The 24,795-nt window shown below is 38.8% G+C and overlaps 1 protein-coding gene and 1 long non-coding RNA gene across 2 annotated transcripts in view; one reads left to right on the top strand and one right to left on the bottom strand.

The window, feature by feature from the left end:
• The window catches only part of spon1a (spondin 1a), a 245,139-nt gene that overhangs the window by 41,400 nt on the left and 178,944 nt on the right, over nucleotides 1–24,795 (bottom strand). Inside the window, exon 7 of the mRNA XM_059506198.1 lies at nucleotides 7,543–7,607. Coding sequence (XP_059362181.1) covers nucleotides 7,543–7,607 — 65 coding nt within the window. The remainder of the gene's footprint in view (nucleotides 1–7,542; nucleotides 7,608–24,795) is intronic.
• Nucleotides 9,772–24,795, top strand: part of LOC132101326 (uncharacterized) — a 963,607-nt gene continuing 948,583 nt past the window's right edge. The window contains exons 1-5 of the long non-coding RNA XR_009423158.1: nucleotides 9,772–9,889; nucleotides 10,332–10,581; nucleotides 10,694–10,781; nucleotides 10,867–10,915; nucleotides 11,045–11,114. This is a non-coding gene — a long non-coding RNA (uncharacterized LOC132101326). The remainder of the gene's footprint in view (nucleotides 9,890–10,331; nucleotides 10,582–10,693; nucleotides 10,782–10,866; nucleotides 10,916–11,044; nucleotides 11,115–24,795) is intronic.

Below are 24,795 nucleotides of genomic sequence, written 5' to 3'. Positions count from 1 at the left end.
TTTTCCTATTTGGCGCCTAAACTCTGGAATAACCTACCTAACATTGTTCGGGAGGCAGACACACTCTTGCAGTTTAAATCTAAATTAAAGACCCATCTCTTTAACCTGGCATACACATAACATACTAATATGCTTTTATTATCCAAATCCGTTAAAGGATTTTTAGGCTGCATTAATTAGGTAAACCGGAACCGGAAACACTTTCCATAACACCCTATGTACTTGCTACATCATTAGAAGAATGGCATCTACGCTAATATTTGTCTGTTTCTCTTTTGTTCCGAGGTCACTGTGGCCACCAGATCCAGTCTGTGTCCAGATCAGAGGGTCACTGCAGTCACCCGGATCCAGTATGTATCCAGACCAGATGCTGGATCAGCACCTAGAAAGGACCTCTACATCCCTGAAAGACAGCGGAGACCAGGACAACTAGAGCCCCAGATACAGATCCCCTGTAAAGACCTTGTCTCAAAAGAGCACCAGGACAAGACCACAGGAAACCGATGATTCTTCTGCACAATCTGACTTTGCTGCAACCTGGAATTGAACTACTGGTTTCGTCTAGTCAGAGGAGAACTGGCCCCCCAACTGAGCCTGGTTTCTCCCAAGGTTTTTTTCTCCATTCTGTCACCGATGGAGTTTCGGTTCCTTGCCGCTGTTGCCTCTGGCTTGCTTAGTTGGGGACACTTCATCTACAGCGATATCGTTGACTTGATTGCAAATAAATGCACAGACACTATTTAATTGAACAGAGATGACATAAGTCTCTAGGCTGCCCTAAGGTATTCCAGGTTTTTATGGTCAGTGAGAACTTGAAAGGGGTGTTTGGCTCCCTCCAGCCAATGTCTCCACTCCTCCAGGGCAAGCTTGATGGCAAGTAGCTCCCTGTTGCCAATGTTGTAGTTCACCTCCGCCGGGTTGAGCTTCCTGGAGAAGGCGGCACATGGATGGAGGCGGCTGGGCGTCCCCTGCTGCTGTGACAGGACCGCACCCACTCCGGTGGTAGAGGCGTCCACCTCCACGACGAATGGTAAATCTGGGTTAGGATGCACGAGGAGTGGGGCGGTCGTAAAGGCCAGCTTCAGGGCCTGGAAGGCTTCGGTGGCGGCTGGAGTCCAAGACAGGGACTTGGGCTTCTGACGAAGGAGGTTGGTTAGAGGACTGGTCATGGTACTAAAGTTCTGAATGAATCGTCTGTAGAAGTTTGCGAAGCCCAGGAATCGCTGTAGTTCCTTGATGGTACTACCTGTAGCCGAAGAACCGCTTCTCAATATCATTAACTTGTCGTTATCTTTAGGTCACGTCCCAAAACCATTCAAGCTGGCGGTTATCAAGCCTCTTATTAAGAAACCAAAACTAGATCCTAGTGTACTGGCAAATTATAGGCCTATTTCAAATCTTCCATTTATGTCTAAAATTTTAGAAAAAGTTGTGTCTGCTCAATTGAGCACCTTCCTGCATAAAAATGATCTGTATGAAGAATTTCAGTCAGGTTTTAGGCCCCACCATAGCACAGAAACTGCACTTGTTAAAATTACAAATGACCTGCTTCTTGCGTCAGATCAAGGCTGCATCTCATTTCTAGTCTTACTTGATCTTAGTGCTGCGTTCGACACCATAGATCATGACATACTCATAGATCGATTACAAAACTATACAGGTATTCAAGGGCAGGCTCTAAGATGGTTTAGATCCTACCTGTCCGATCGCTACCATTTTGTTTACTTAAATGGGGTGTCATCTCATTTGTCATCAGTAAAGTATGGAGTGCCACAAGGATCCGTCCTAGGTCCCCTTCTATTTTCAATATACATGTTGCCCCTTGGTAATATTATTAGAAAATACGGAATTAGCTTCCACTGTTATGCTGATGATACTCAGCTATATATCTCAACAAGACCAGATGAAACTTCCCAATTATCTAAGCTAACAGAGTGTGTTAAAAATGTAAAAGATTGGATGACAAATAATTTTCTCCAATTAAATTCGGATAAGACAGAGATATTAATTATTGGACCAAAAAACACCACACAGAATCTTGTAGATTACAATCTGCAACTAGACGGATGTACTGTTACTTCCTCTACAGTCAGAAATCTGGGTGTTATATTGGACAGCAATTTGTCTTTTGAAAATCATATTTCCAATGTTACAAAAACCGCATTCTTCCATCTTAGAAACATTGCCAAGCTACGAAACATGTTAACTGTTTCTGATGCAGAAAAGTTAGTTCATGCATTCATGACCTCTAGACTGGACTATTGTAATGCACTTCTAGGTGGTTGTCCTGCTTCGTCAATAAACAAGCTACAGGTAGTCCAAAATGCAGCAACTAGAGTCCTTACCAGGTCAAGAAAATATGATCATATTACCCCAATTTTACAGTCTCTGCACTGGCTACCTATTAAGTTCCGTATCAGTTACAAATTATCATTACTTACCTATAAGGCCCTAAATGGTTTAGCTCCTGCGTACCTAACTAGCCTTCTACCACGCTACAACCCATCACGCACCCTAAGGTCACAAAACACTGGACTTTTGGTAGTTCCTATGATAGCAAAGTCCACTAAAGGAGGTAGAGCTTTTTCACATTTGGCTCCCAAACTCTGGAATAGCCTTCCTGATAATGTTCGGGGTTCAGACACACTCTCTCTGTTTAAATCTAGATTAAAAACGCATCTCTTTCGCCAAGCATTCGAATAATGTATCTCTTAAATTGTGAGTGTAGTTGCATCTGCATTTTTATTCTTTAGCTTGGGTTAAACTAATTTTACTTTGTTGGATCAGCAGCTATGCTAATGATGTCTCTATTTTGTTTCTATGTTTTGCCACGGGATTTACATCCCGTGGTAACTAGGATTTACACAAGCTCCAGTCTGGATCCAGAACACCTGAGAAGAGATGATGCTGACCCTCAGAGGACCCCAGATGATCCTAACCTTGAATCAACAAACAGAACTAACAATTATTGCTACATGTGTGACTGCATCATATAATTACTATTAATTAATAATATTGATAGTTCATCATCTAGCTGACTACGTCTTGTATTATTATTATTATTTTAATTTTTCTAAAATCCTGTCAAACGTGCACAAACTACTAGCTACTACTAAATATTGTAGAAACATAATTTTCTGTAAAGTTGCTTTGTAACGATTTGTATTGTAAAAAGCGCTATACAAATAAACTTGAATTGAATTGAATTGAATGGTGGTAGGAACGGGCCAATCCCGGACGGTGCTTACCTTCCCCTCGTCCATCCGGATGCCACTGCGGTCGATGGTATAGCCAAGGAACTGCACTGAGGGCTGATGGAATGAGCACTTCTCTGCTTTTAGGTAGAGCTGGAAGTCCCTCAGGCGTTGCAGGACCTCCACAACGTGGCGTCGATGTTCGGCCTGGCTCCTGGAGTATATCAGGATGTCATCGATATACACTAGGACGAATTGATGGAGGAAATCCCGGAGCACCTCATGCATGAAATCCTGGAATAAGGAGGGGGCGTTTACTAGCCCATACGGCATCACGCAGTACTCGTAGTGGCCAGTAGGGGTGATGAAGGCGGTCTTCCACTCGTCCCCCTCGCGTATCCGGATGAGGTTATACGCGCTGCGGAGGTCCAACTTGGAGAATACAGTGGCACCACGGAGATGTTCTAGGGCCGCTGGGACGAGGGGAAGAGGATAGCGAAACTTCTGAGTAATTTTATTCAGGCCTCTGTAGTCGATACATGGCCGCAAACCTCCATCCTTCTTGGCCACGAAGAAGAAACTCGAAGCAGCAGGGGAGGTAGATGGGCGGATGTATCCTTGAGCCAGCGCCTCCCTGATGTAATCCTCCAGGGCCTTCTCCTCGGGAACGGATAGGGGATAGATCCGTCCCCTAGGCACTGGTTCACCTGGCAGCAGATCTATGGCACAGTCCCATGGCCGGTGTGGAGGCAGCTTGGAGGCCCGCTTCGGGCAGAAAACATCACTGAAGGGGGCGTAGCACTGGGGTATGGAGATGGATTGGTTGACGACAGGGCTTTCAATAGAGGTGGTGTAGACTGGTAGTGACTCGGAGGGACGTTCCACGTGAACTGGACAGCCGGAGATACAGGATTGAAAGCAGGCTTCGCCCCACTTCAGGATTTCTCCGGTCTTCCAGGAGATTACCGGGTTATGCTGCTCCAACCACGGGCGCCCTAGGATGACGTCAGCGGTGGAATCCTCCAGAACCAGCAGATGAATGTTCTCATGGTGAAGGAGTCCAGTTTGGAGAGAGATTGGACCCACGCAGTGGCGTACATACTTCTTGCTTAACGGCCTGCCGGTGATGGTGTGGATTTGGTAAGCGGCCGCCGTGGACGAGGTTGGGAGACTGAGTTGACGGCAGAGGGCGCCAGAGATGAAGTTCCCGGCTGACCCAGAATCGAGGAGTGCGGAAACTGGAAGAGACACATCAGCCGCAGTAAGTGTCACAACAGTGGTGAGTGGTTTCATAGAATATCGTGAAGGAAGGATGGCACTCACCATGGGACGAGGAGGACGGACGGGGCACCCAGCTATGGTATGCCCCGGAGTTGCACAGTACAGACAAAGATTCTGGGCCAGCCGTCTTTGACGCTCCGCCATAGTGAGGCGGTAGGAGTCCACGACCATGGGCTCGCTGGCTGGTTCTGGGGAGCTGACGTTCTCTGGCCGGCAGAGCGGAGAGGAGGAATGCGCCTGGCCCTGGTGCTCTTCTAAGCACGACTGCATACGAGTGGCGAAGCGGATGGACAGCTGGATGAATCGCTCGAGGCCGATGGTATCCTCGTATGCAGCGGGATGCAACCGCACTCTGGGCTCCAATCCTTGGCGATAGGTAGTGAGAAGGGCCTGTTCGTTCCATCCACTAGAGGCCGCCAGAGTCCTGAACTGCAAGGCATAATCATTGACAGACATATTCCCTTGTTTCAAGTTGTATAATCTCTCACCTATAGAGGAGTCCCAGGCAGGTTTGCCGAAAACTTCCCGGAAGTGTTCGATGAAGCTAGAATATGACTGGGTTACAGGATTATTCTGGGTCCAGAGAGAGTCTGCCCATTGTAAAGCCTTGCCTTGTAACTGGGAGATAATGAAAGCTACCTTGGCTCGATCCGTAGGGTACGAGAGCGGTTGCATCTCCAGGAACAGTGAACACTGAAGCAAGAATCCGCTGCATTCCTCCGCCGGACCAGAGTAGGGCGCTGGCCGTGCCATGGGACTGGTGTGCACGGCAGGTGAAGGAGGGATGATAGGATCCGCGGAAGTGCTCACTGGTGGTGGTGATGCAGGTGCTAACATAAGTGTACGGCGGAGTGCATCTACTAATTCCTGGAAGGGATCCGTGAGGCTCATGCTTGTGTCTCTCGGTGCTGGTCCGGTCATCTGTTACGGATCACTCGGAGACAGAGGAGTAACAGATGAAAGATGTAGTTTATTAAATGGACACAAGCAGAGGAGCGGGAAGTAAGGAGTGGATGGGTGCTGGGATCCGTGCCGGGAAGGAGGGTACCACACACACGCACCGTGGGGTCTTTGGGAGGATCTTGGAGGTAATCCTTGGAGAGAAGACGGAAGAAGAGACTTCGGAGGTTATCCTTGGAGAGAAGGTAAAGAGGAGTTAGTCCTAATAGTTAGCGCAGGAATGATCTTGTCGCGAACGTGACCGGACAATGACTGAGTGCGTGTGTGTGGCTTTTGTGGTGCTGAGGTGGATGAAGGTGATGCGGATCAGGTGGTGGTGATTAGTACTCAGGTGAAGGTGTGCGTCGTGATTGTGTGGAGGAGGAACCTGGCGTGTTTGTGACAGATGTCATATGTTGATAAATTAATTTAAATGTATTGTGGAAAATTAGTAGACGACAAAAGACTTTACAAAAATTCAAAACATTGCTTATTTCTATATCATTAACCTGCTCCTATGGAGGAAAATTCCTAATTTTGGAATTATAAAATTTAGAGGCCAGGAGGCAAGCTTATGCATGCTTATTAATTATGCATATACACTTACATTAAACATTTTTTTATTTTTTTTATTTCAGAAAACGACACAGGAAGTGTTCTCAAAAACCATATTTACGTCGTAGTGCCCATGTCATTATACACATCTGTGTCCTCATAAACCATATATACCAGTACACACACACATTCCATAGGCTTAATGTTTTTTTATACTGTACAAACTGTATATTATATCGCTCTACACTTAAACCTACCCCTTGCAGGAAACTTTCTGCATTTTTACTATATATATATATATATATATATATATATATATAACTTTGTTTATTTTTAAACCAGTTTTACAAAGGGAGGTTTTTGTACACACACACAAACCTTGGGTGTGTACAAGGTTTTTGTACACACCCAAAATACACACACTCACACACTGTGTTTAAAATCTTTATTGCTATAATTGCATAGTTACTGCTCACATTAAATTTATTTATCAGGGCCTTATTGAATATTTTATTTGGAACATTCTCAAAAAAAAAAAAAAATTATATATGCTTACATGACCTGCATTTTTTAATTCATAGACATAAAACTTCATTCTTTTCCAGGGATCACATAATTAATAAGACTGCTTGATGTGTACAGTAAATGGATTTGAAATAACAAACAGTGCTCTTAAAATAGCACTGCATGTCTGACATATATAATTTTTAAATGAAAATTTGTGTCATTATTACTTAACAAGAAAGCAAAGTCTGTTATAAAGCATTTTCCTTAAGGAAAATGAAATCATCCAACTCCACCCTTTACAAGAGACAGAACACACAGACACACACAAATACATGCTTTAACAAATCATGCAGCTAATTAGAGACTTTGCTTTCACTGACAACCTATTATTTTATTGTCTGCCTGTCAGCGCACTGCTAATCAACTCAACTCAAGCCTTTCAAGGTTTCTGGAAAGTTCCAGCAGCAGAGTATGCATTAGCCACTATTCTAAATATATAGCTACTGAGCAACAGACCAGCAGAGAAGATGAGAGGACAACAAAAGGAGAGAGAGAAATAAAGAAAAAAACATGTATCCAATTAAGCTTTTTGGACATGAATTGCTCTTATAAAGTAAAATGATAACATGTGTTTTATTACGTAGTGTGAAGAAAGAAATTCATAGCTCTGGTCTCAAGCACTTCAAGCTCTTCTTGCCTCATACTGAGCATTTCATAACACTCTGAGTCAATTCAAAAGCAATTTCCTGTCTACTCTCAAGTCCTAATGCACCCAAATATACCCGATGAGGTGAAAACAGCATTATAAATTTGAAATTCTTCATGCTTCGAAGCATTGGTCAATTTAGATGCACTTAAATGTTAAATAAAGAGAAAGCAGAGCACTCTAAACACAGTTGTTGCTGTCTGGGGAGAAATTTAACTTTGTAAAGAGCTTAAGTACTCTCTATAGAAAAAGAAAAGAAAGAAAAAAAGAGAGAGATCTTATTTTTGATGAGATGTTATTCAACAGAGAAACGGATATAAAACCTGCACAGTGCAAACACAATACATGACAGTTACTTACACATTAAGGGGCTGCCAGGCCGGCCATTGGGCCTTCATCTTTATGACGGTCAAGACCTCATCACCCTGTGTGATAAAACACAGGAAAGTAAATACATATAGCAAAATCCATATTATATATCACCTATCATGTAATGTATATTACTAGAATATTGACTGTTTATTAGTACTTACAATGCACATATTAATGCCTTATTCTGCATGACCATATTTTAGATCCCTACGACATCTTAACTTAACAACTACCTTACTACCTTACTTCTATTTATAAGCAGCAAATAAGGAGTATATTGAGGCAGAAGTCATTGTTGATACTTAGTTAATAATGATGATTTAACATTAAACTAAAGTATGATAAATTCTCCTGGCAATACAAAATGACCAAATAAGCAAATTTAATATATATATTTTTATATATTTGTATCTTGAGTAAAATCATTCTTTAAACAAAAATCATTCTCTGGAAAGTCTTGATTTTTAACTTGATCAGTTTTGCTCTTTAAGCAAATGTATCTTGCTTTTCTGCAAAAATAAATAAATAAAATTAAATTTTTTTTTCAGCGTTTATCTCTTTTGCCCTTTCCCAAATGGAACACTTCATGTGCACTTTCGGTCTTGCAGACTTACAATGGCTGCCATGTGCGCATGGCTGTTAAGTCCACTATACCATTGGGTGTCATTTTAATGTTAAAAAGGGAGCTTGCGACGGTTATGCCCCCATGATCCACACTTCTGCCGAGCCTGCATTGTGGCAAGCTCCACAGCATACTGTGCAACTTCTACCCGATAGTCATTACGTCACGAAAGTGCAGACTCAGAGGAAGAGCATGAGGGTTTAGGGTGCCATTTGATACAGGGCCTTTCTCTCAACACATCCCTCCATTTGTCTTGACAGGATGTGATAAATGAAGCTTCCCTTTCTTCCTGCTGATGGAGTGATTGCATCGGAGTCTCATAAAAGCTGTATAAATATTTCATCAATGGCTCTCGGCATACAGGCCAGGAGTGTGTGTATGTGTGTACTGTACAGCTCTGTCCCACTCGAGCCATATCAGGAGTCCATGGAAAGGGCATCACTAAAGACTGTCAAGGGAATCATGTTTACTGCTGGGGTTAAAGGATATCATTCTTTATAATGCAGCAGCATGACAATTTTTTTCACACTTTGAGCCTTACATGCAGTATTGTTCCAGGTGTCTTATAGACAGTTATTTTCAATTCAAAAGCAGAACACAATCCTACATTAGATTTGCTAGATGATCACAAGACGATTCCTCTGTGAAGAAGGATTATGTTTTCTTTGGTTCTGTAACATTTTAGTATCGGGACCAATTCTCATTATTAACTAGCTGCATATCAGCATGCCTATTATTAACATATTGGCTGTTTATTATTGCTTCTACAGCAAATATTCTGCATGATCATATTCTACATGAATATGTAAAATACCTAATCTTACCCAATACCTAAACTTATAAACTACCTTACTATTATTAAGCAGCAAATATGGAGTTTACTGAGGCAAAAGTCATAGTTAATGGGCTTGTTAATTGCGAGAATTGGACCTTAAAATAAAGTGTGACCCTTGGCTCTCAATACGTTACATGTCACAGAACTTGTGTCATTGTTATTCATGTGATCCATTGTCTGGTTGATTTTATTGCAAAAAGTTGGGTTTATAACTTTAGAGTATTTGAGGCACCTATACTTTACAACACTGAGACAAGTCAGTCTTTGCTAGTCAGTGTTTGTAACTGCAATACAGTTCCCTGTTTTCTAGAAGGGATGTATTATAGATAAAAAATATAAATGAAAAAAGATAAAATAAAAATAATAATAATAAAAAAGATCATGCTTGGACACAATAAGCAAACTAAAATTCAGTACATTCAAATCACACGCCTGGTGATCTACCATCCTGCTGACTTCAGTTCCAACCCTGCTTCAACAATAGCTGGTTCAGCTTGCTTGATTGAGTGTCAACAATCAACTGCATATCTGAAGATAGCTAGTGTGTAAAATGCTTTTCTAAGTGAAAATTATGTGCATTATAGTAGCATCTTACAGAAATTATTTTGTGGAGAGAGCCAATGAACCATATATATACACTCTAAAAAACGCTGGGTTGTTTTTTCAACCCAAATGATGGGTTGAGGCCGTTGGATAGGATGGGATGTTTTAACCCAAGTTTGGGTTGAAAATTGGTCTGCGTTTTAACACAGCGGGGCTGGGTTGAGAACGCGGACGTGAAGGAGAGCACGCACGTCACGTCGAGATCGTACATCTCCAGTGCGAGCAGCCGCCATTTTCTCAGCGTGAAAGAAGCCAGAAGCGAGTGAAAGACTATGGTAAGTAAAGATTCAAAAGGTAAAGTTATCGTTTATTGTTTACCCGGTTGTATGAAAGGCGGAAGGTTTTATGAAAGGCGGAAACAAAGGAAGCTTAACGTTATATATATATTTTTTTTTTAAAAACGGACGCGGTTTTCGCCTCAGACACGGAGGTCTTAACGGCATTATTTAACGTTATTGAATGGAAGAAATAATTGTAATATAACGTCCGTGAATGTATTTAGTCATATTTACATAAGATTTTACATTATCTTTACTATTTGAGGCGTTAATAGACGGTTATGGTCACGGTTACACTCATGTTAATTTTTTTAAAGTTAAACTGAATATATGTTTGTCTCCAAAAGGAAACGGCATTGTGTAGTAAAGGCTAGCATAATTATTTTGAGGCTGTTGAAGTGGTAACAGTTAAAAGTATGTTTTACATGTAATATTTCAGACTTGTCCAACTTGTATCTTCATTGTCCTCGCGCCGAGAGTTAAAGACACAGAAGCTGTTTGTGTGAGAGTCTCAGACTGTGAGGAGGAGGAGGTGATCTTCTGAAGAGAGGGACAGACGGGTTTAAGGAGAGTAAACTTCAGAATAACATCAAGTTATCTTTATTTTTACTAAGACTAAAATAATGTTTGTTTTTGTAGATGTTGAAATCCAGATACAAGATAACTTCATTCTTTTGAGACTGATGTGAGTTATTTTTAATGTTTCTGTTGTGTCCTGCCCGTTTACTTCACATTTTGATGCAACAACAGTGTGATTATATGTTCATTTTTTATTGAAACCATCGATGTCCCTCTTTGCAGAACTCTAACTGGAGTTAAGGACCAAGAAGTCTGCTTGTGTGAGGAGGTTTTCTCAGCTTCTTCTGAAGAGAGGGAAAGATAGTTTAAGGTAATTAAACTTCATAATTTCATGTTATCAGTTGTTGTTTTTTTTTACTAAGAGTAAAATAATGTTTGTTTTTTTGTTTTTGTAGATGTTAAAAGCCAGAGACATGGGAGAGCATCATTCTTTTGAGATTTTATGTAAGTTATTTTTAGAAAATAAATGTTTCTGTTGTCTCCTGTCGGTTTACTTCACATTTTGATGCAACAACAGTGTGATTACGTGCTCATATTAATTAAAACCACTGATGTCTGTGTTGTTCATTGCAGAACTCAAACCAACTTTGGAGTTGTCTTGTCTGATCTGGAGAGTCATCATTCTTGGTCTTCCCTCTTAAAGGTAAAGTTCAAACAAAAAATAATTTACTTGCCCTCATGCCATTCCAAACCTATAAGACTTTAATATATTGAAATGAATATATTTTTCATTTTCTCATAATTTTGTTAATCCATTTATAGTCTAGATAATCAGTATTGTCAAGCCTAATAAAGAATTCATTCTGAAATTTATAAATGAATAAATCTTAAATTATATGATAGCAAACATGTATGTTCAAAATAAAATACTGGTCTCCCAGACTAGCAATGGAGGACACAAATTAAGATAATATTTAATATATTTATTTGTTTTCCAAAAATGAGTTTGTATGGGTCTGGAACAACATGTGGAGAGTAAATTATGACCATTTTTATTTTTTGGTGAACTAACCATTTGAAGAGCAACCATCTACATACATGAACATTTGTGAGGTATGTGAATGTCATATCTGTTTAATGTTTCAGTAAAGAAGCTTTCTGAAAGCAATATATTTATTCAAACAATATCACATGCCCTCTCACTAGTGCTGTCATTTTAGCCTTCATGAGAGCTGTGGTGGACCGAGACATCAAACAACCTCACAAAGTGTTGAAACTTTAACACAGATTATTTACCTATCCTTACGGATGTGAATACACCTCTACCTGAAAATGGATAGTTTAATTAAATGTTTTATTTTTTCAAATGTGTTTCTCTTTTTAGGCCGCTGATGAAAAGCAGGCAGTGACTGGATGAATGCTGGTCAAAGAAGAGCACGTCCTTTCCCCTACTGATGCAGCAGTGGTTTTAAAGGAGGACGGTGCTCTGGATGATTTAGAAGATGTCACATGTGCTGATGAATACATCAATTATTCTGAAGAGATCATTGAAATTGACAGTGATGCATGATCTGTATTCATGGACTATGAAAGAAACTGTAAGTGTATAATTTGTAAAAACAATGTTAAATGCTTGTTCTGTGTTGTTTAGCAGAAGAGTTTACACTCTGTCATTCATACACATGCTCACATTCTTTCACACACATAAAAGTTATAATATCAGTGTTAATGTTGTGGTTTATTTGTGTACTGCCATTACAGAATAGTTGATAAAGAACCTAACTAATTGTAAATGTATTGTATAATAGTGTTTTCCTATATTTTTATACAATATATACATTTGAACAAAGTCCAGTTTGATCTTAAGTTATATTCAACAAATGTTCAATGCTTTATGAACTGTAGCTGTTAATGCCATCTTTTTCTGCATTTCTTCTTACATGTTACTTTTTGACTTTTCTCTTGTTTTTAATAAATATTTTCCTTTTGATAATTATTATTTGTGTGTAAAAGTGATATTTAAAATGAACAATATTTGTAGGTTTAATGCCTAGCTCAATTTTAGTTCATTTTAACGTAGCAATGAATTGTTTCCCACATCCTTACACTCAATTGGTGGGGGCACCCTGCAAGTTCATTTTCTGCCAGCAGGAGGCGCTAAGCGGGAAAGGTAGGTTTGTCCCGTAACGGCTGCAAAGCAGCACTGAGCTCACAAACGCTGCCTCATCAAGCATTACATGCGAAATGAATTTGAACATTTTCTAAATACAGTAGTTTTCCTTCTGAAATACAGTGATAAAAAAAACACCCGCTCTGGTTTTTGAAACCCTGCAATGTAGTCATTTTAAACCATAAAAAAAGCAACACAGCAGGCTGGGTTAAACATGATAACCCAACTGGTTGGGTTAAAATAACCCAGCGTTGAGTTTGTCCCTTTTTGACCCAGCGCTGGGTTGCCAAAATAACCCAAATTGGGTTGTTTTCAACCCAGCAGTTTTTAGAGTGTATATAGTTCATTGAAAGAAGATAAACCATTTTTTCCTTCAAAAAATTCTGTATGGCATCTCACTGTGAGGCTAACAATCTTACATCTCTATCTAGCAATGTTATCAAATTCACATCCTTTACATTATGAAACTGACATGCTGCTCTTCTGTGCTAATGAGTTGAAAGAGTTTGGTCATCTGTCATCATTTACACACTTTCCTATAATTCCAAACCCACATGATTTAATTTCTTCTTCTTTGATCACAACATATGATGATTACCAGAATATGTAAATAGGCAAGTTATTATTTTCCTTGCAGACAGTTACCAGGCGCTGCTATCACCATAAAGTTTCATAAAGTCCACATAAGCTTGTGTACAATATTCCATATCTCCTGAAGCCAAACAACAGATTTGTGTGAGAAACAGACTGCATCTTTTTCACAATTTGAAACTCGGAACCTTGAGGCTTTGACAACAATAAAGCCAATGATATTCAAATATCTTCTGAAAGATTGTTACAAGATGAGAGTTGAACCATTGAACTATAATTTTAATAGTGTATAATGACAAAGCCAAATGCCAAGGTAAGCGTAAAGATGACTCACTGAAAACGAATTTATCTCTGCAAACATTAAATATAGAAGGCTTTTATGACTAAATGAGTTGCATAGATGTAACAGATAAGATGCACACGTTTGTTGTCAACTACTCTGAGATAATGTAAAAAAAAAAAAAAAAAATAATACAAAATGGAATTCTATTAACTGGTTTCATTTTATACACATTTAAATATACACAATAGTGCAGAAGAGCTGTAGGTAAATCCATGGGATGGTACACCACGTTACATTATGCACATTGTCAACTTAATGAGGTACAAAATCACAATGCAATGCATTTTTAATAAGTCTCTTCACAAGGTTTATATGCTGCTTAGTAAAAGAGAAGATCTGATAATTAATTATGCAACACAAAGCCAGAAGGACAAAGAGGGGGAAAAAAAGAAAAGAAAATTATATATATATATGTTGAAAGAGTTTGGTCATCTGTCATCATTTACACACTTTCCTATAATTCCAAACCCACATGATTTAATTTCTTCTTCTTTGATCACAACATATGATGATTACCAGAATATGTAAATACGCAAGTTATTATTTTCCTTGCAGACAGTTACCAGGCGCTGCTATCACAGCTGTAGGTAAATATATATATATATATATATATATATATATATATATATATATATATATATATATATATATATATATATATATATATATATATATGCGCATGTGTGTGTGTGTGTGCGTGTGAGATGTTTTTGAGATTAGTCTTTCATGATCACCAAGGCTGCACTTGATCACAAACAGTCAAAACAAAAGTATTATGAAACATTGCTATAATGTATTGTTAACAGTAACTGTTGACTATTTGAATATATTTTACAATCCATTTTATTCCTGTGATTGCAAACATAAAGTTCATAAAACAGCAGCATTTATTTTAAGTAGAAATCTTTATAAAACATAAATTTATGTATTTACTGTCACTTTTGATCAATTAAATGAATCGTTTCTGAATAAAAGTTAAATTAGTGACCCCAAACTTTTGACTTTTTTCAGTTAAAATAACAACTGCCCAACGCTCATCTGCCTCTGTATGCTGCATTAAAAACTGAGCACCAAGGCGTTGCACGTTATGAAACACCATCTGTCAGTGGGTAAGGATCACACAACAGGCACTAGACATAACCATGCTAATCACTTGCTCCAATAGAAAAGGAAGAAAAGACAAAACAAAGCTCTAATTCATCCTTCCTCCATAAAATTGTGTGGCTTGTATAATTTCTGGAGACCACACAGTGTTCTTGACAGCTATGAAAGGTCCTTAGCAGCTCCTAAAGTTTCTTGGCAGCTGTAATCACTGAGACAGCCTATTGCATAAAATCAACCATTAGCATGAAGCTGTACATCCTCCATGTTGATTGTTATCAACGTAATATTCAAGGTCTATTAAAGAACATTTCTGTTGGAAATTTACCGTCATTCGTTATTCTGCCCTATTAGCTGTCTTGCATTAGCCTGTTCTTCATTTAAATCTTATCATTTTAGTAATGCAGCATAGTATTTCTCTTAATTTGAACTCCTGTACACATAAAATCAATGTTACTGCAGTTTCTATTATTCATAGACTGTTTAAATTGGAACATACTAAATAACCTATTTGGCACTGCTACCGAACTTCTTTGCACATTGAGTCTCATTCACTAATAAATTTGTTAATTATTTGTATGCTTATTTGTATGCTCCAGAGGGTTAAGTGCACATTCAGACAAAAACTTTCCACCTAATTTACACATGCGTATGCACATCAATTTGTTCTTAACTTCATCCTATGTTAGTGAATTTGGAGTATTCTAGATAAGTGTGTACACGAGGTTAGTCATTTGCATAAAATGCATTCCGTACAATCTTTCATTTACAGGCTTTTGTCACTCTCGTCAAACATACTCCACTAATTCTCATATGCCACACTCTACAGATGCATTCTCACCAAATCCTTGAGCAATGCCAAGTTTGTCATCCTCAAAACCAGTTCAAACACAATAAACACCTTTTATACAGACCCAGTTTACAGACCTCACATAAGCCAGCTATACTTACAAATATGTCTGCACTATTATTCAGAGAAACCAGAAAATGTTTGTGGATTTCACAATTTTTTTTTTTTAAATTCTCAGTCCCTTTTTATTTTTTGTTGCCAGGACACCAAGCAGAAATGGATAGCAGTCTTGCCTTCACCTGAACACTGCAATGCACTCTGAACTGCTATCCTCTTTTGAGAGCACCTGCAGCCCCAGCCTAAGTCATTTAAAAATCCATTTGATTTAATTTAGGGAACACATGATTCATCTCTGCACAGCAGAGAAAGAGAGTCTTATTATTATGTTCACTCATGCTGGATGAAAAAAAAAATGATAAGAAATCCTCTTTTAGGGGTTGTTAGCGGACACAACCACAAAGGGATTCCAGAATGATTACAGATAATGGGAAGTGTGGAGGTACTAAAAATGGAGATAATATTACATTTCCAGTTTAAAATGGAAATACTTCTAAGTATCATGAGATATCACATGAAGCGACTCGGCTCCTAAATAATGATATATGAAAAGTACAGATATTTAGTGGGAAAATAATAGAAAATAAATATAGCATATGTGTGCAGTGCAAAAAACCTTAGGTACATTGATTTTTTAGGCATTTGTTTCAAAAAGTTAATAAATAAAGTAACAAACAAATGTTTTAAGACAGTTATTTTTATTGTTTACTTTACTGTGCTAGTAGCAAATCTTTATTTCGGAATAACCCAGAGATTTTTGCCCAAACAAGGATTCAAAAACAACAGATGGCATGGTCCACACAGTGCTCTTCCGAAGAGACAGAAGCAATTGAGATGGCCAAATCCATAGAAGAATTATGACAATAGAGCTGCACTATTAATAGTAAAAAAAAAAAAAAAATGCGACCTCAATTCAAACAACCATGTAATCTCATTTCTAAATGACAACAATTTGCCTATTAAACCTTTTTTTTTTTTTATCATACCAGAACATTAAAATCTATGTTCGCGCTGACGCTAAGACATAGAATAGTCAGTTAGCATGTTTAGATATAAAACAGCTTCACAAAAGTCTTTTCAGCTACACAGTATAATTTCTGTCTTACAGTCATTTGCAACTAGACGGATGTACTGTTACCTCCTCTACTGTCAAAAATATGGGTGTTATATTAGACAGCAATTTGTCTTTTGAAAATTAGATTTCCCATGTTACAAAAACAGCATTCTTCCATCTTAGAAACATTGCCAAGCTACGAAACGTGTTACCTGTTTCTGATGCAGGAAAGCTACATGCATTCATGACCTCTAGACTGGTATATTGTAATGCACTGCTAGGTGGTTGTCTTGTATCTTCAATACACAAGTTACAAGTAGTCCTAAATGCAGCAGCTAGAGTCCTTACTAGGTCTAGAAAATATGATCATATTACCCCAATTTTACAGTCTATGCACTGGCTACCTATTATGTTCTGTATCACTTACTAAATATTATTACTTACCTACAAGGCCTACATGGTTTAGCTCCTGCTTTCCTAACTAGTCTTCTACCACACTGCAATCCATCATGTTCCCCAAGGTCGCAAAACTCTGCTATCCTATGCTATCCTACCAAAAAGCCAAAGTCCACTAAAGGAGGTAGAGCTTTTTCGCATTTGGCTCTTAAACTCTGGAATAGCCTTCCTGATATTGTTATTGTTCGGGGTTCAGACACATTCTCTCTGTTTAAATCTAGTTTAAAAACACATCTCTTTGGCCAGGCATTTAAATAATCTTGGACTGCAGTTATGTCTGATCAAATGTGCATTTTTATTCTTTAGCTTGGGTTAAACAAATTCAATTTACTTTGTTGAAACAGCAGCTATGCTAATTATGTTTCTGTTTGTTTCTCTGTTTCTGACACGGGATTGACATCTCAATAAATGTAAATAGGATAATGCCAACCCTAAAATAACATACAGAACTACCAAATTTTGCTATAAGTTTGATTGCATCATATAATAATGGCTGTTAATAGCATTCATTGTCTGTTTGATTAAGTTTTTAATGTATATTTTTTAGTGGTAGGCTGTTATCGGCGTTAACGTGATGCGTTAACGTGAGACTCTTATCGGGCGATAAAAAAAAATATAGCCATTAATCTATTCTGAGAGCTGGGTCTATACTACGCGAGCTATGATGACTTTCACCTTGATATTTTAGTGCGGATGTATACCTAGCTGAATCTGTAGGGGACAAGAACGAGTCTTGTGTGTAATGCCTACTGTGAAATTACCACATCACATATGGATGCAGCTAAGATGCCGCCGGGTTGGCTTCAGGGAATTATTATTTTTTTTATTAAAGAAGCTTCCCAATGGAAACCTCGACAAGTGTTTCACACATAATAGGTCTGCTGTGCGTATGCAGTCTGTGCGCATTACGTATGTGGTGCTGAAGCAGCACGGACTCATTGTGCTTCTACACAGGACGCGTATGCAGTCCGCTACTGATCCGCGGCTGTTTAATCCACAAAACACAACATTTGTCCATTACTTTGATATCAAATCATGTAAAAAAAAAAAAGCAAAAAGCAAAAAGCTTTTTTAGCATTGTGATACTCTTTCATCACAGTACAGTAACAATCTTTCATAGACATATTTAAATTCAAATATAAACAACGTATTACTCATGCATTTGACTGCTAGGTTTTTATAATAAGTTTCTGAAACAAGCTGCTTAAACACAACATTAGCCTACTTTTCTTGTTAGGCTATCACAAACATTTAAAATTAAAACTTAAAACATTTTTACCGCGAACAATGCGCTGTCACTTTAATTCTGCGCATGCAGCACAGCAAAAATAGACTCGGTACGTAAACGATCACTGCACTGCTGCAGACGCACCGCTCCTGGAACACACTGATGGACCGCAACTGCATGCAGTATGAACACTGGAATCCGTTAACATGGGTGCATAAAAAAGTACTCAACGCAAACGCACTGCAGACGGAGTGTGACGCCCGTTTCACACACACTCCGTCTGCAGTGCGTATGCTTCCCGTGTGCGTTCGTATCTTGTGCTGAAGCAGCACGGACTCATACTCCGCTCCTGGAACGCACTGACGGACCTCAACCGCGTGAACACTGGAATCGTTAACATGGGTGCGTAAAAAAATATGCAACGCATATGCACTGCAGACGGATTATGTGTGAAACAGGCATAAGGTTGTTTGCACCTTGTGCAATGTGGAATTAGTTTACAGCTTTCTCAAGCAGTTTGTGATGCATTTTGGAAACAGGAGATGAGCCCCTGGTCTAATGCACCATCTGGCTTGAGAAACCCATTCTCAAAGACTTAACGTTACTTTTAGTCATTATTTTATTTGGGTGGCACACATATTCTGAATGCCTTAGGCAGAAATCAAATGAGCCATTTTAATCTAGATGAATCTAGATTAATTCCAACATTTCAGTGAGATTAATCTAGATAAAAAATAATAATCTATGCCCACCACTAATATTTTTCCAAACTACTGAATATTGTAGAAACTTAACTTTCTGTAAAGTTGTTTTGCAACTATTTGTATCCTAAGAAGCTCTAAACAAATTAACTTGAATTGAATTAAAATTGAATATATATTATCACATAAATACTGTGATGAAAGTTTATAGTTCGGATATATACATTGATGTCAATGGTAGCGATCAAAATAGAGCAAGTGTTCTTTTGAAAGTAACTGGTGCTTCAAATAACATTTGTGTCGATTGCATCATTTCCATTGCCAACGTGTTGCCAACTTCTTTCCATGGAAAGCAGCTAAAGCCAGTTTGAAAAGTTGCTAAATGTAGCAACAAAGTCGCTAAATTTGCAAGTGCTAGGTGGCAACAAGTGACTGTTAAAAAAATAAAATAAATAACAATAATAATAATAATACAAATAATAAATTGTCATTTTATCATTCATAAAAGAAAAATGGTGCATTACATATATAACTCAATATTTGAAGTGGTTTAATAACATAAAATTTAAATTAAATAAAATTAAAAAAAATATATATATATAAGCACCCATGGCGCTTTGATAGGGATCCCATATTCGTCGGTCTTCGTCGTGGCGTCGAGAGTGACCGACTGAAAGGGAACGTCTCGGTTACGTATGGTTTCTTGGGTTATTATGTTTATAATATTTGACTATAAGATTACAAACATACTGTTCTTTGACTATTCAAAATACTTTAAAATTATGTAGTAATTATACGGCATGCACAAATGCCAAATAAATACATACACAAATCAATAAATCAATCAATCTTATGTTACACAATCAAAGCTTCAATCACACAACACAAGCAAATCCTCTGAATCAAACGTTTTTTAAAATCATTCTTTTGTGCAATTCCACAGTGAATTATTGGCAGAATGGTTTACAAGGATGAATTAATTCTTCTCATGTTTCATGAATGAGACCAATTACTCCTATACAGGGTCATGGGCATGAATCCATTAAATCATGAATCATCAGTCCTCTCTTTGCCTCCACTCTTTTGAGATAGCTTTCTTTTAGAAACTGGAACTTTGCTGGAGGGTTTCACTTTCATTCAGCCTAAGGAGCATTACTGGAGGTAGCTACTGATTTTTGGTGATGTGACCCAGCTCAGATAGTTTTAAAATCAGGGTAGCTCTTCCATCTCAGCAAACCATTTATTTATTTTTGTCTCTCTAGACCTTGCCTTCTCATGATACATTGGGAATAGTTCTTACCTAAACACGCCATCTCTGCATGGACCTCACACAGTCATAATAGTACAAGGATAGGCTTCAAAATTGAAAACGCAGTGTCTGCAGTGTTGAAATTTTACTTTAGTTCAAACAGGTGAAAGGACATGCCATGTCATCACTTTTCAAAGAAAGATGCAGCTGTAACACTTACAAGATAACCCACATGCCTTATACACATGAGAAAACACATTCTTCACTCAATGATGGAAGGGATGGAATAATTTACAAATCTCATAAACTTATATTTTATTCAAAATAGAATATAGATAACAAATCAAATGTTGAAAATGAGACAATTTGATATGTCATTCCAAATATTTGCTCATTTTGGATTTCATGAGAGCTACACATTCCAAAAAGTTGGCCGGAAAAGTTAAATGTGCATATAAGGAACAGCTGGAGGACCAATTTGTAACTTATTAGGTCAATTGGCATGATTGGGTGTGCCTCAGAGTGGCAGTGTCTCTCAGAAGTCAAGATGGGCAGAGGATCACCAATTCCCCCAATGCTGCGGCAAAAAATAGTGGAGCAATATCAGAAAGGAGTTTCTAAGAGAAAAATTGCAAAGAGTTTGAAGTTATCATCATCTACAGTGCATAATATCATCCAAAGATTCAAGGAATCTGGAACAATCTCTGTGCGTAAGGGTCAAGGTCAGAAAACCAAACAGGATGCCTGTGATCTTCAGGCCCTTAGACAGCACTGCATCACATACAGGAATGCTACTGTAATGGAAATCTCAACATGGGCTCAGGAATATTTCCAGAAAACATTGTTGGTGAACACAATCCACCGTGACATTCGCCGTTGACGGCTAAATCTCTATAGGTCAAAAAAGAAGCCATATCTAAACATGATCCAGAAGTTCAAGCATTTTCTCTGGGCCAAGTCTCATTTAAAATGGACTGTGGCAAAGTGGAAAACTGTCCACTTCAGTAGATGAATCAAAATTTGAAGTTCATTTTGGAAAACTGGTACATCATGTCATCCGGACTAAAGAGGACAAGGACAACCCAAGTTGTTATCAGCGCTCAGTTCAGAAGCCTCCATCTCTGATGGTATAGGGTTGCATGGGTGCGTGTGGCATGGGCAGCTTACACATCTGGAAAGGCACCATCAATGCTGAAAGGTATATCCAAGTTCTAGAACAACATATGTTCCAATCCAGACGTCGTCTCTTTCAGGGAAGACCTTTCATTTTCCAACATGACAATGCCAGACCACATACTGCATCGATTACATCATCATGGCTGCATAGAAGAAGGATCCGGGTACTGAAATGGCCAGCCTGCAGTCCAGATCTTTCACCCATAGAAAACATTTGAAGTATCATAAAGAGGAAGATGCGACAAAGAAGACCTAAGACAATTGAGCATCTAGAAGTCTGTAGAAGACAAGAATGGGACAACATTCCTATTCCTAAACTTGTCTCCTCAGTCCCCAGACATTTGCAGATTGTTATAAAAAGAAGAGGGGATGCCACACAGTGGTAGACATGGCCTTGTCCCAACTTTTTAGAGATGTGTTGATGCCATGAAATTTAAAATCAACTTATGTTCCCCTTAAAATGATACATTTTCTCAGTTTAAACATTTGATATGTCATCTATGTTGAATAAAATATTGAAATTTGAAACTTCCACATCATTGCATTATGTTTTTATTCACAATTTGTACAGTGTCCCAACTTTTTTGGAATTGGGTTTGTATATATACAGTGTTGGGAAGGTTACTTTAGAAATGTAATAGGTTACAGATTACAAGTTACCCTGTTTAAAATGTAATAGTAGTGTAACTTTTTCAATTACTTTATTAAAGTAATGTAACTAATTACTTTTGAGTACTTTTTGATTACTTTTCTAAATTTGTGAAAATTAAAGAATAATAAATAAAAGCATATACAGTACATCAACTTAAATACAGTTATCTAATAAGCATGTGACGTATTCTGTGTACTAAACTCCTGAAACATTGGTGTCTTTTTTTAAACTGCTGTCTCTGTATATGATGATAGTTCTCTTACGAGAGTTCTCTCGTACTGCGTCTTAGCTAAGACGCTACGGGAAAAGTCTCTTTTCACGAAATACTGAAGCAAAAAATTATCCTTAATTTTGAATTTTTGTAAAGCGCATTTGCAGCAGTACACAGCCATAGGCGAGACGGCTCGCTTGCTCATTGGCTGCTCTGCAGCAAGTGCACAGCCTATCCAGCGCATGCTGATGCAATATCAGACCAATTAGGACGCTTCGCGCCCATCACGCCACTTCCCGCCAAAACGGGTGTGGCCCAACCCTATAAAAGGAGCTCGAAAAAGGCTGACTCACCTGATTTTTCATCTCTGTGCGTAAGGGTCAAGGTCAGAAAACCATACAGGATGCCTGTGATCTTCAGGCCCTTAGACAGCACTGCATCACATACAGGAATGCTACTGTAATGGAAATCTCAACATGGGCTCAGGAATATTTCCAGAAAACATTGTTGGTGAACACAATCCACCATGACATTCGCCGTTGACGGCTAAATCTCTATAGGTCAAAAAAGAAGCCATATCTAAACATGATCCAGAAGTTCAAGCATTTTCTCTGGGCCAAGTCTCATTTAAAATGGACTGTGGCAAAGTGGAAAACTGTCCACTTCAGTAGATGAATCAAAATTTGAAGTTCATTTTGGAAAACTGGTACATCATGTCATCCGGACTAAAGAGGACAAGGACAACCCAAGTTGTTATCAGCGCTCAGTTCAGAAGCCTGCATCTCTGATGGTATAGGGTTGCATGAGTGCGTGTGGCATGGGCAGCTTACACATCTGGAAAGGCACCATCAATGCTGAAAGGTATATCCAAGTTCTAGAACAACATATGTTCCAATCCAGACGTCGTCTCTTTCAGGGAAGACCTTGCATTTTCCAACATGACAATGCCAGACCACATACTGCATCGATTACATCATCATGGCTGCATAGAAGAAGGATCCGGGTACTGAAATGGCCAGCCTGCAGTCCAGATCTTTCACCCATAGAAAACATTTGAAGTATCATAAAGAGGAAGATGCGACAAAGAAGACCTAAGACAGTTGAGCATCTAGAAGTCTGTAGAAGATAAGAATGGGACAACATTCCTATTCCTAAACTTGTCTCCTCAGTCCCCAGACATTTGCAGATTGTTATAAAAAGAAGAGGGGATGCCACACAGTGGTAGACATGGCCTTGTCCCAACTTTTTAGAGATGTGTTGATGCCATGAAATTTAAAATCAACTTATGTTCCCCTTAAAATGATACATTTTCTCAGTTTAAACATTTGATATGTCATCTATGTTGAATAAAATATTGAAATTTGAAACTTCCACATCATTGCATTATGTTTTTATTCACAATTTGTACAGTGTCCCAACTTTTTTGGAATTGGGTTTGTATATATACAGTGTTGGGAAGGTTACTTTAGAAATGTAATAGGTTACAGATTACAAGTTACCCTGTTTAAAATGTAATAGTAGTGTAACTTTTTCAATTACTTTATTAAAGTAATGTAACTAATTACTTTTGAGTACTTTTTGATTACTTTTCTAAATTTGTGAAAATTAAAGTGCATATACAGTACATCAACTTAAATACAGTTATCTAATAAGCATGTGACGTATTCTGTGTACTAAACTCCTGAAACATTGGTGTTTTTTTTTAAACTGCTGTCTCTGTATATGATGATAGTTCTCTTACGAGAGTTCTCTCGTACTGCGTCTTAGCTAAGACGCTACGGGAAAAGTCTCTTTTCACGAAATACTGAAGCAAAAAATTATCCTTAATTTTGAATTTTTGTAAAGCGCATTTGCAGCAGTACACAGCCATAGGCGAGACGGCTCGCTTGCTCATTGGCTGCTCTGCAGCAAGTGCACAGCCTATCCAGCGCATGCTGATGCAATATCAGACCAATTAGGACGCTTCGCGCCCATCACGCCACTTCCCGCCAAAACGGGTGTGGCCCAACCCTATAAAAGGAGCTCGAAAAAGGCTGACTCACCTGATTTTTCATCTCTTCAGCGAAGCTCACGCATCGCTGGATCACAGAGGAAGCAAGCGCCGTCTGAGAAGCATATCAGCGGGACGAGCCATTCTGAAGCTGCTGGCCCTCGCCGCCTTCCACTGCCGTTCCTGCTGCGCTGTCCGGCGCCTATATCCTTTATATCCTTGTGTGTGTTCGCCCTGCGACGCACACTCATAAAAGAGCTGCGTCTTTTTAAAGATGCCCTCGTGCGGCTAGTGCAGAGCCCCGCTCAGCGAAGGAGAGACGTGCTAGGCATTATAAAGAGAGGCTACTCGCTACAGTTTTCTCGACGCCCTCCGCGCTTTTGGCGCGCGTCGAAACCACGGGAAAAACAGAAGTAGCACACCTACTTCGGGCCGAAATATCAAAACTGTTGAGCAAAGGGGCTGTAGAGCCTGTGTCTCAAGCTCAAAGCGAGGGGGGGCTGTACAGCAGATATTTTCTGGTGCCCAAGAGAGACAGGGGTCTCAGGCCCATAC

The sequence above is a fragment of the Carassius carassius genome, chromosome 23 (genome assembly GCF_963082965.1).
Source record: "Carassius carassius chromosome 23, fCarCar2.1, whole genome shotgun sequence".
NCBI lineage: Eukaryota > Metazoa > Chordata > Actinopteri > Cypriniformes > Cyprinidae > Carassius > Carassius carassius.
This window is presented reverse-complemented; position numbering and strand designations above follow the sequence as displayed.